The sequence below is a fragment of the Gasterosteus aculeatus genome, chromosome 16 (assembly GCF_964276395.1).
Source record: "Gasterosteus aculeatus chromosome 16, fGasAcu3.hap1.1, whole genome shotgun sequence".
Taxonomy (NCBI): Eukaryota; Metazoa; Chordata; class Actinopteri; order Perciformes; family Gasterosteidae; genus Gasterosteus; species Gasterosteus aculeatus.
In genome coordinates, this window is record NC_135704.1 from 11,641,378 (window position 1) to 11,654,481 (window position 13,104).

At 46.5% G+C, this 13,104-nt stretch overlaps 1 protein-coding gene across 1 annotated transcript in view; it reads right to left on the bottom strand.

Annotated features, from left to right (window-relative positions):
• Positions 1-13,104, bottom strand: part of tanc1b (tetratricopeptide repeat, ankyrin repeat and coiled-coil containing 1b) — a 75,987-nt gene that overhangs the window by 45,982 nt on the left and 16,901 nt on the right. The window contains exon 3 of the mRNA XM_040202565.2: positions 5,870-6,076. Within this exon, the coding sequence (XP_040058499.2) occupies positions 5,870-6,076 (207 nt within the window). The remainder of the gene's footprint in view (positions 1-5,869; positions 6,077-13,104) is intronic.

Consider the following 13,104-nt stretch of genomic DNA (forward strand, 5'->3'; position numbering starts at 1 on the left):
GTGGGAGGGGGTGTCAGAGCGGCAGCCACGTGAGGAGAAATCATGTGGAAGTGTCATTGGAACAAACCAAGCATGAGAGCCAAAGTCGTCTTGATGCACAGTGCCATCTATGGATATGCAACTTGAAATGCACAGTGCGGAACCCCGTCTCCAAAGTCATGATATAAAGCCAGTAAAAGAAGTCAAAGGCAAGAGTCAAATGGCGTCTTCTGTCAGAGGAGCGGGAAGCCGTGGTTGACTGCGCGAGGAAACATTATTTTAAAAGGCGACGATTGGTGTCGTTTAAACACACTGTCGTCTTAAGATTGGGTTTCCAGCAGGTGAGGCGAGTTTGTGATTTATAGACATAGTATGGCTCGACAATATGTTGATATTATGTTATGTTTGTGTAAATATTATCTTGTTATTGTGTTATTTTATTAGTCTGTTCTGCTACATGCCTACAATGTGTCATCACATTCACATTATCAATGATTATTGATCTCACTGTGCAAATATTGTGTGAAAGCAATGGTCGCAACCCTACAATATTGATGCAATATCAATATTGAAGTATTCGATCTCGAAGGTAGAGACGTTACACTTCCCCCACATGGCCCGACCCTGGTACATTAGAGGAGGACGAAGCCAGAGAGGGACTGATACAGTCTACAAAAGCAACCCTAGAGCTGCCTGTTATTTAGCGGACAAAGAAAACCCTCCATTCATCTGTGCACGGTCAGGCACAAGCCATTACCCAGCAGTCACACGGCTCCAATTAGAGTGGAACAGCAGGGACAGAGAGCGCTGTGTGTGGGACACACTCCGCTCAGGTAAACATCGTCGACCAGAAGCACAATGCCAAATGTGTATTCCGTCGAGTGTATTTCATTTAAAAACAGGCGGCACGGTTTGAGTAACTGAAACCATATGCTTGAATTCAGATTTGGTTCGCTCAAAGCGAGAGAGGGGGACACGGGGTCGCTGGCTGTCGAGGGTCATTTTAGGCCACATCTGAGGGGGACATTAATACATGGAAGGGGCGGAAGGTCCTTCGGACGAGGTTCCGATGTGTCGGAGCATCAGCACATGAAAGACAAAGCACGCAGGTTTGGTTTTTCCCTCCAAAAATGTAATCTCAAGAGTTAGCAGGGGGCCATTACGGCTCTGCCCTTCTAGATGGAAGCACCGTCGAATAAGCAATCGCGGTTTATAACGGGCGTGAAAAGGTCAAGGGGGTGGAGGTGTCGGACGCATGATCCTTGAAGGACACTGGCGGAGAGGCAGCAATGAGACATTTCTTACTTTTATCCCAGTTTGGAAGCAACATTCAGAATGTTTATAAGTTCACATGCACTTTAATTAGGGGAAGCAGCACGACTGATCAAAAGGTGCGATGAGGCAAAGAAAGCGACTGGCATGGCCAAGGGTAGATTAGGGGTTGAACACAAACAAATAACAGCATAGAAAACTGTATGTAATTATTTTAAATGTACTGATGTTGAATATCCTCAGTAAAGATGTACTGTATGTAATAACCTCCAAGAGACGTATGAGGTTCACATTATCAGTCCATGCAGAAATGGTCCCAAAGCTGATAATTAAGCACTGAAAAAGGTCATCTACTCGCCTTCAATGTACAGAAAATTAATGTCTTGGCAGAAAAAAATATATATATACCATATACACACATATATACCATATACACATATATATATATACCATGCCACACAAAGAGAAGCAAGCCCACAAAGGGAATGGGAGGAGAAGTGCCTCCCTGGGGTGCAGCGGCCGGCGAGCTGTGACTGCAGATGACTCTTTGCTCACCAGCGCTCACTGGGAGATTCAGCGAGCCGTCACTCAGCGGGCGCATGCACGCCCGTACACACGGCCGACAGTGGGATACCTACGGCCGCCGCACAGTGTCCAGTCAACGGCAATGAAAGAGCGGACTGTTCGCGGCTATAGGGAAGTGATCAAGGAGCTTTCCCAAGCATTCTTCGCGATGGACTCTTGACTTCTTCACATTTGCACTCCTCAAAGAGAGAGTGTGCGCTCTTTGTGCCGCGAAGGGAATGGCGGCCGCCTCACAACGGCCTTCTTTATGCTTCAAGAAATGTCATTCTTCAAGTGGAGAGTGAAAAATAATATCTCGGATGAGGCTGCCGCTGTTGGCCGCTGCGCCTCAAACTCGGTTGCGGTCTTATTCATGTGAGATCAGGAAGCCCGCCGTGCCTCGTTCGAACCTGTACCCGTTCTTTAATCTTTTCCACATCGTGGTTGCAAAAACGGCGGGGAACTTAGGCAACTGTTAAAGTCGTGACGCCTTGTTAATTTAAATGCAAAGGCTACTTTTTGATTCACTTCCTATGCACAGCCTGACATAACGCCATCGTTCTCCCCGGGTCGTTGAAACGTCTGCACTGGGCAACACAGAGAGTTGATCTCTCTTTTTTTTTCTTCTTTCAAACAGCAAATAGTCGTGACTAAGCTCACACATGCTGTTTCACAAGCCGGTATGAATTATGTATTAAATCTCCACTGCGCACATTGGTCGAACGTGGCTCTACAGACTCTCCGAAGAAGCTACGTAGGTCTTTTTGGCAGAAGGTGACTTCGCCGCGGATGAAAAAAGGGGGATTGCGATGTGACAAAGAGCCAAAGCTGGAGGGTAGAGAAAGTGCAGTGAAGTGAAGAAGTGGATAAAACTCTTCACGGGTTGCTCATCAGAGGAACCTTTCAAAGGGTTTCTCCTTCGCGGCATCACAAGGTCTCACAGAGCCCGTCTCTCAAAGAGGCATCAGTGTCCCTCTCGGCTGTCTATCTCTCAATAACCCCGAGTTGACTCGAGGACTCTCCTCGAAAGGGGGCCGCAACTGGCTTTGAAGACGGTTCCTGAAAAATATATTGAACTACGTAGAAGTGCCAGCGTCAGAGTCGTGAGCAAATTAATCTGTTTCGCCAAACGTGACACCCGTTGTTTCATGTGGTCTGCTGTTTTTAACACCTCCTCGCCAACATAAAGCGGAAACACATTTCGCTGAATGATGATGGTATTTAACGAAGACTAAAGGAACACAGGGAAAAGACACCACTTTACCCACCACTCATGTTCAGTGTGTGTGTGTGTGTTTGGGGGGGGTGAGAGAAGGAGAAGATCAGCATTAAAGAGGTCAGAGGAAAAGCAGCCACCTGATCCTCTTTCTTAGACACTCACACGAAAAAACACGTGTTTTTCTTTTAAACTGGCAGAAAAAAAATCACTATTTCTGAATTATTTTTCTTTTTTCTCCCCACCCAGAAATAAAAACAAGCTTTTAGTGGGAGTCTTTTCCTTCTTTTTTCTGATTGTTTTTTGAACCCGGTTAAATAGCAGGGAGATGACGGTGATTTTCAGAGCTGCTCGGCCGGTTTGATAAAGGAATCAGCCTCCAAAGTTCCCGTCAAAGAAGAATCCACCAAACTATTTTGTACAGCAGCCGAGCAGAGACCATTTCCCCCCGTGGCCTCGTTCCACATCCACTAATTAAAATGATACACTGCCCATGACAGGCATTAATTAATATGAATTGCTGTTTTATGAACCCTTGCAGGCAGTCAGGGAAGCCAAGCATGGGGATAACAGATTTGTCATGTCACTAAAGAAAGGTCACGCGGGCGCACACACACACACACACTGTACATACAGTGGAAGTGTCCACAACCTCATGCTTCGGGGACGCGGGCTGGTTCCATATACCTCGTGGTTGTACACATCCCAAAAAACTCTCAAAAAGTGCCATCTTTTCAAGCAGCGCAGCCTTGGAGACAACAGGCGCTTTTCAAGCCCTCGATGGCCCAGTTACATACAACAACCAGAGGAGGTCACTGTGTGGATACCCAGGAGCCCGTCAAGAGTCCCGACCCTTTGAAAGAGCGTCATCGACTATATTCTTACCACTTAAGACCGAGGTTCAAGAGCTGATCTCTGACCTGCAGTGGGCTGGATGGCGGGACGGGTCCTTTCGGGCTACATTCTTGTAGTAAATGTTCCTTCCCTGGGCCCTTCATGTTGCCTGTAAACTATTAGGACTATAAAGCCTAGGTGCTGCTCAACACATGTCAGGGTGCAGTGTTTCATGTTTAAGCTCTGGGCTTAGCTGATCAAAGCTGTGGCACTCAACGCCACCAGGATTTTGTGGCTCGGGCATCCGTCACGCTCCTAATTAACTCAACGTTTTCTGTTGTCCCCTGTGAAGTTTGCATGAAAAAAAAGAAAACAACCCCCAAGTTTGAGCCTTCCAAACTGCGATAGATTATCCGATGTGTCAGGAAATGAAGCCAGGCCACAGAATGCTCAAAACCACATCCCTCCCTTGCATCATTGGAGGGAAGGAGAACAAATAGACGAGCTCAGAGCAAGTATCAATAGAAGTGCACCAATATTTCCAGCTTCCCTACCAATTATCAAAATGAACTAACCTTCCTGACAACAAATAAGAAGAACATCTGTATAACTGCAATAAATTGACTGGCGCTCATTCCAAAAGAGACGCTCCCTGAATTGAGAGAAGTAGGTTGCCTCAGCGGGGAAGAGAAAAAGCGGCATCATGAGCAGCGCTGTTTTCGTCGCAGAGCCGAGACATTTCCTTCACTATGTGTTTATTAACTGGAGGTGTGAAGTCTCCCCCGACTGGTTTTCACAGATACCTGTGAGGAAAGTGGAGGAGAGCCGGCAAAACATCCCCCGACCCGCTCTCCCTGGTTAGTCCTCCACGTCAACCTATATCGCCAGGCCCCTCCCCCCAAAACACACACACACACACCCTTTTTGATGCATCCCAAGGGGGAATATGCCTTTAATGAGTGTTCCCCTTCCCCCCCGAGTCCTTTTCACCTTCAGAAACCTTGTGTCCTTTTCCCTCTTCTCTCATCTCTCGGTACCTCTCGTCCCTCCTGTCTTGTCTGTAAATGTACATTTCATCAACACCCTGTGTGGGTTCAAAACAGTCATCACAAATCCTGTATCACCTGAGGCAGTTGGATTTCCAGCTTGAGTCGGGAAAATATAACTCCACTTTGGTTATTAGTGCCCATTCTCTTTTTTATAAACTACGAATTAAGCGTGATGTGGCATATCTCCTTTTCCATTTGCACACTGCTGCATCACTTGAAGCCAGCAAGTCCAGTATTAGGTTTTTAGTTAATCTAAACGGCGTAATTGCATCTTAAAGTAAAAGATAACAACTTGAGTTGCGGAGCCAACAGGAAACTTGAAGGTTTTCATGAGGATTGAAGCCCACTACCGGCCCCTTCCCATCTACTCATCTTTACACTAAACAGAGCAAAGCTGTAACCGCTCTAAACAAAAGGGCTAGATGGCCCACAGATGAGTGCCACATGTGAGTGGGGCCACACTGACCACTTAAAAAGATTTCTCTCCTCTTTGCCAAGTCTCCAGAATACAAAGACTCAGGTTGGGACAAGTTCAGCTACAAAGGTAAACCCGGCTTTGAAGCCCCCCCACACACACACACCCCGCCCCTCCGATCCCCACAGCTGCTGACAAGCGTGCTCTCAACATGGTGGAGGGAAGGAGCTCGGGTGGGACTGGCAATTGGATGCAGCGTAAACAGGCGGCCATTACCAGCCAGCGGAGTGTTAACACGCGGTGCGGCGGCAGGAACGCGAGGTGATCAAACGCGAGGGGCCGAAGCGACAACAACGATCCGCCCGAGCTCGCAGGCGAGCTGCTGGGATCCAGAGGAACCAAGCTACAGTCACCTCGTCTCCCATCAGATGTTCAACTATCCTACAAGAAGTACAAAGAATTGGATTGACAAGAATCGGGAAACAAGAACCCCATCGAACACCAAACATAGAAAGGCTCAAACACGTCCACAATCAGTACCTGGTGACCTCTTGCTGGGACGTAGGGGCATCATGTAGGACTGTCGGGGGAGGAGAGGTGAGGATGGGAGAGACATGGACACGCCCTTGGTCAGGCTCAATCTGAAGACGTCCTCCGGGATACGAGGGTGCCCGCTGCCGGGGCCCTGGAGGTGAGGGCTCCCCTCGGCGGGGGGTCTTCGTTGGGCACTGTGGCTGTGGACATCACCTGTTGAGGAGACACACACGGCTGTTAAAAGATTTGACGTCATCGTATAAGGAACGGACAGATACTTGGCTGCATGTGGGTGCGCGTTGAGCTTAAGCAGCTGGAAACACGCTATTATAGGCTTACTCTTTTCTCGTATTGTATTAGTTTGCTCAGCAGACTTTTAAATCTGCAAACACTAAACTGCTATTTTGGTACATTGTTAAGAGTGTTTGATCAACAGTGGAATGTTAGTGATCCGAGGCCAAAAGAAAAAAAAAAAAAACTTCCAATGGACAATTACAGCCAAAAGATCGATTTGTTTTACACCGAGAGCAGAACTTGTGAATGTTTTTTTTCCTTTTGATAAAGAAGAACGCCCTCGCTGACCTTGAAAAGGACCCAATTGAAACAATGTCCCGAACCATTGACTTTTACTACTGAACACCAGGAATGTTAAACTATTTGCTTTTTCTGGAAAGCAACAGGGTTCTGATAGGCTGCCCTTTTTGAGTGTGCGTAAGTAAACTGACAGATCACAGCTATCAGGAGGAAATATTTAAACCCAAAGTTTTTCAGGACACCTTCAATCACTTTTCACAGATATACACACCCATGCAGAATGCAACTCTCTGCATTCATTGAGTTGCGAGCTGCTCAGCGGCTTGTGAACCCACTATGTGACAAAGGCAGGTGCGCCTGCTTTTAGAGAAACTAGGTTACGCAGCAGGGACAACAGTTGATCTCAGCATACAGGAGAGCCTACAGGAGAGTGGACAATTTGAACAAAACGGAAACTTTTCGACATGCATCTAGTCTCCTTCTAGAGAAGCTGTCAATGCCCGGACCTCCTTGTTTGCCGTTACTGCAGCTGTCCTGTTTGCAAACATCTCTACTGCTCAAATGGAGCTCACTTGGACCACAACAAGCATGACGGGGAGACGGGGGAGAGGGACACGGGGTCACGTTTGTTTTTAAACCCAGGGTCATGGGCCAGGGGGCATTTCTCATGCCACGAGAAGGACATCCAGTTAGTGAATTACATGTTATCTTAACTTGATCGATGTGTGTCATCTCAGCACACTGGCTGGTTGTTATTGTCTAGGGTCCAAAATGTGTTCAATGAATAAACTCATTCAGAGGCAGGTGTCATTCATCTTCATCTCTTTCAATTCTCCCTCAGCAGGAACACAGCAGAATGTTGATTAATCAATAAGCTAAAACGCTCCGTTTGTTGCCATCACAGTGAGCAGAAAGGGACAAAAGCAACTCAAAAAGGAAAATAAAACGTTCTGGTGACATTATAATTAGGGAATTATCCATTTTTTTGTAGTTTTTTGAGGCTGAAATTGTTTAACATTTTTAAAGAGAGCAAATATTTTATGGAACAGAGAGCCTGCCCTATTTTTCAGAATGCAGTTCAGTGTTCAAACGCATGTGAAGTCCACCGTATTTGAAACCAATACATTTGAGCTTTTAATCAACCCAGTATTGGGGGGGATCCCCACAGACCATAATATGCATACTTTTGTGTTTTTCCCATGTAAAAACAGTGTGATGATATCCTCCAAGAATCCCCAAAAAAGGTGTGAAATACAATCTATTTGTCTATAAATCTGCTAGCTAGAACATTTCTCTCATGCCCCCCCTGTATCTGTAGTTGTTCTGTCAACCTTAAATCTATCACTAAGGATTCTCTCCATTTTTCTCATTTTCTGTCTCGCCTATTGAAGTACTTCTTCTCGTCACAGACACGGCTCTGCACGGTCTCTACACATGACCTCACTCGAGGCTCGCGAATCACTTGACCTGGCTGATAGTTTTGCTCGGTGGTCGTCCGAGCCCTCGATGGAAAAAACAGGTTCCGCCTTAACGGACAACCAAACCTGGATGGAAAACCCATTCTAGCACTGGGAGCCAGAAAACGCCGCAGTCATCTATTCTGCGGCATCAAAGTCGCCAACTCACCATGCCCGCAGATTAGAATGTATGAATAATCTACCTCAAGACAACATGTAATACCGAACTAATAACACAGAGACCATGCAGTCAGCAAAAACAGAACTGTAGATGCGGCGAACCACTGTAAGGACAATTAGCTTTCCTGTGGTGCTCGGCAAAGACTTGAGCCGATTAGCTGTGACGCCTGTCTGCAGCCTCAACTACTACACGAGGCCAAACTACCGTTAGCGTCCTGCATTCCCTCCTCGGGGGAATGAGAGTCGAATGAGGGCTGCCGGGCTAATCAGAAACAGAGAGGCGCTCTCCCCCCACGCCTCCGCCTCGCCGCGGGGGACACAGAGCTGTTCTGTCTTTTAAAAGCCCCCTAAACAAAGAAGAATGCCAGAGACAGGAAGCGGAAAAGGTTGCAGCGACACCTCCGCATTGCCCCCAGACATGGAAAAACCTGTGAATGGCCCAAAGGTCACCTCGCCGCGGCCCGAGACACGCCGCTGCACCGACCCGAGGGGGGGGGGGGGACCCCGCATTCACATGAAACGGACACTTTTAAGCGTCCTCGGGGAAGTGTGTGTTTGTTTCAGAGCTGTCAAAAAACAGCCCAGATTTAAGGCTGAAGCTTTGTGAATCTCGGGCGAGATTGGGGTGGTATTACTAAATGAATTGATTGGAAAGTATTCTCTGAGGCATGCCGGTGGTCCTGGATTTCAGGAACTGAGCCGTGAGCCACAACATCGGCCGGGAATCTTAATGGCCTGTTTTTCTCTCGCTCGCTCTTATCGTTTCCTGTCATCTCGCTACTCCAGAGTGGATGGAAAAGAACCCCCCCCCAAAAAAAACCAATAAAGTCTTTATATAATTTAACAACATAGTATCTGAATGATATTAAAACAACTAAGGCCCATTGTGTGGTATGGCAAGATTATTTTATTTTCAATAGTTGTAAAAGTTTAACCCGTCTTCTTTCTCAAACCAGTAAAAGACCAATGGAAAACTGATGCTGCTGATCAGTTTTCCATTTGTGAACATTTAGAAAAAAAAACATTTTAGATATCCTGATGGAATTGGTATTATTTGTGATTCTGTGGCGAGCAGGATAACCGGTGCAGTTGTGGAAAAGAAACGCTGTACTTATTTTCAACTAAACTACCAGCATCTAGGGACGACACTGGATCACCGTTAAGCGCGTTTTAGGCATGTTGCATGCTGAAGAGATCATGGCAGAGTTGTAATTTTGGTAGCCGCTTCTGAAAAACAAGAGGTGCCGCATAAAAGCCGGCCGTCCGAGCGCCGCGGAGCGGGCTGCAGTGTGTCACGGCGACTGCTCTGCCATCTGACAGACACTTCACAACACAGAGGGACACAAGGACGGGAACTCGCCGGTGCTATTTCAAGTTGCTTTCCTAAACCCCGGTTGGGGCAAGGCCTGCAATTACAGCCCCTGCTGTGGTCAAGGAACTCAGCCCTTTCTAATTATACGGCGCTGGCCCGAGATGATGTAAAAATGATTACAGTCCCTCGTATGATCTTTGGTCCTCATCAAAGTGACGGGGCCAGAGCCCGTGAGGACTTGCCCAAGCCATGAAAAAAGGTTCAATATTATTTCAAGACAGCGATTTAGCAGAATAAACATTAAAGTACATATCAATTCTTTGGTTCGCAGGTCAACGTGAGTCAATCTTAGCTTATTCCGGCCAATGTTCCGCCTCACTGGCTTCTACATCTGCAGCAATGTCATGAAGATGGAAACGGCTTTGAATTAAAACGACGTAAAAGGGGAGCTGCAAAACCCCTTAATATTCAAAAAGTTGTCTGCACACTGATTACAATCCTCAGTGCATGATGCTCGTGGCAAAGTGCTCATCCTCATCAAATAAAAGTTGCGTCGATAAAAGCCTGCTTCTTTCACTCAAGCGCGACCTCCCCCCACCCTCCATGCGAGGCCCTGTCCACGCTCAATGCTGCATGCTCTAAGATACAGGCTCTTTTAAGGGTGTAAAGCTGGACGGCGTCTTCCGCCTCTCAAGTAACACCGTGCAACGGAATGTGATCCGTCACTCCTTGCGGAGGGAATGCCAATCCCGCCCCCGAAAGACAAGGACCCTCTCCATTGTCCAACGGAGGCCTGAACTGTCTAATGAAATAATGTAACGTTTGGTGTTTGGTCAACTGTGTGGCTAAAAAGGGACAAGAGACAGAAAAAGAAGCGCAAAAAGGCGGCGTACACACTAAGAGGAAAAACATACACATTACAACGCGCTGGTGTCGCGGCCGCACGTTCATGAGTAAAACCCGCCAAGTTGGCACCAAACACTCCCGTGAGACACCGAGGCCTCCACACACACAACAGAGAGGGGCTGAGCGTGGGGGGCGGGGGGTATGAGTGTTGATTGACACTTGAGTACCCCTGAAAGCCTCAACAGGATCATTTGGGTTCTGCGGTCTCTGAGGATTGTCTGGTTTCCAGCGATGCAAAGCGTGCTATCACAGATTGACGAGAAAACAATCCCAAACTTATGAACACAACTTTCTCCTGTGTTTACGAATGTTAAGGTGTATTGTAGTGAGACATAGTTTGGACTCCATACAGCTGGGTTCACTGACTCCACGAGGACCACTTCTGCTCGGGTAAAGATAGGATTTTGTCGATTTATAGAGCATCTTTGCTCCGACTGAATTGTTATGTACCGGCTGTTAATGAGGGGAAGAGAGAGAGAGAGAGACGTGCTGGCCGTGCGTAAGATCTCACAAATCCTAACATGTCAAAGACAGAATGATTGAATTAAGAGGCAGCAGTCGGGTTTCTGCTAGTTCGACTGCTCATAGGATCTAATAACTCACAGTGACAACTATGTTCACAAGAGCTGTTTTTTACTAGAAAGTCTCCATGAAGTCTATTCATCTTCCATGGGTAAATTCTGTTTATAAGATATAAGACATATATATTTTATACACACACACACACACACACACACAAATACTCTATTAGCTTCTCACTAGTTAATTTTGTGGACCACAGAGAAATGGAGAGAGGCTATAATTAATGCAGATTCTTTCAGTCGACACACAAAGCCCGATGACCGGAGGACAATCCACCAAAGGGGGAATTCTCCCGCAAGACTGAGTGCCAATGTGGATTCCCCGTGTACTTCCGAGACCCGGGTGACAGTCTCACAAAAGCTGTCAAGGTTAACGCACAGCAACCCACAGGGCGCAGGGAGGGCGCAGGGAGGGCCAGACGACGAGGAACACGGCATGGTGGGGGGGAGGGGGGGGGGTATGCGGTGCACGTAGTCCACGATGATGGAGGACAAGCGGATCTAATATCATAATAGGATGCAAATCTGTCTGGTTCCAAATTTGGGAAGTCATTTAAAACATGTAACAAGTATGCACACTTCTGTTAATGACAGTGAAGCAGTCCGTGAAGGAGATATCAGTTATTTTCCCATGAGGTCATTCTAATTATAGACCACTTTACTGAGTCAGCAGTAGCCATGGGAACAGTCGAAATACTGTCTGAGGCCGCCTGACAGAAGCTGGAAAACGCAGACTGATAGAAGTGATTCATAACAAAGTAAAGTGAGTTTATTGAAGTCTCTTGCGACACGTTTGTCACACTTGCACATTGCTTTTCCCCCCCGGCTTCATTGCTGGAGCAGAACTAAGCATTCTTAGACTAATATGACATTTATTCCTTGCAGCGCTTGATTTTCTTTTCACGCTTGTTTATTGAATGTTAAGTATACGAACAGACGCCTCCGCATTCCTCCCGTGGGCATATTTTCTACCAGGAAATGTCAATTCTGTCTGCAACAATCAAATTCCACTAACTCTTTCAAGTGTCCAGAGCTCCTCTCTTATGGATTACAAAGGATAACTCATGCATGCTGGTGGCCCTTGAGGAGAGAAAACAACTCTGACAGGGTCTTTAGTTTTTACAGGAACAGTTCCTGCAGCTCTAAAACACTCAACTCAGATTTGCACGCACTTGATAATGAGAACAAATTAGCAGCTTCATGCAAAACGCCAAGATGCTGCAGGCAAAGCCAGACTGCCAAATGTTCTGAATCCAAAGCACCACGATTCTAATGGTCTCTCGCTTTTCCATTCTGGTGAACACTCTTTAGTGGAATGCCTTCCCCGCTGGCCCTCCAGGAAGAGAGACTGACAAGGAGGGAGGGGGGGTCTCTGGGTCCTGGGAAGAGGAGGAGGAGGAGGAAGAGGAGGGTAGCACTGGGCACGCACAATGACATTTCCTCGTTCGTTTTTCATAAATTGACAATTTAAATGGGTATGGGAAAAATATCTGTGACAGAGAGGAAGGAACTGGGAAGAGCAATGGATGGACTGTCAGAAGAGACATACACTATGTTACATAACAGTACAATTGATGCAGATTTGAATTAGACCCAACTTGCTGGGTTGGAGGATACTTCTACCAATACAGATGAATTGCTTGACCTACCTGAGAACAGTCTATGCAGAGAAGAGCACAAGTGCTAAAATCAAAATGTGAAGTAATTGTGTTTTGCAGAGTAAAAACAGCTACACTTTTTTCTAGATTAGATTTTTTCTTTTTTGTAACAGATCATGAGAAAACAAAACAAGAATAACCAAATTATTAATTTAGTTACAAATAACTAAATGAATAAAAACCATTAGCTAGATTTAATGTTTGCAGAAGGAGAACAATAGCCCACATAGCACGAATGCTTAACCATCTATGAAAATGTTAAGCTGCCAAAGGCTTCACCCAGTTTCACCAGAGATTCGGAATAAATTAAGGGCGGATCCACCGGGGACATGCCTGTCTGGAGTTATTGATATTTATGCAAGCAGAATTGTGTGTGAGGTCCCAGCATGAGTGTCTCTCTGCAGGCCTCCTCGATACCAGACACTAGGCAAGTGGGGCCCTCACCAAAGGGAGAATACACCTCCTCTCCGTTGTTGTCCAACACCCGTGGTCTTAATCCAAGCCTTTCGAGTGTTCTCTGTGCTTCAACGCTCTTCAACTTTTGAGTTTGAAATACCTGGCATGCGTTTCTACATTCTTTGCATACCTGGGTGCATACCTCAAACAATTGAGG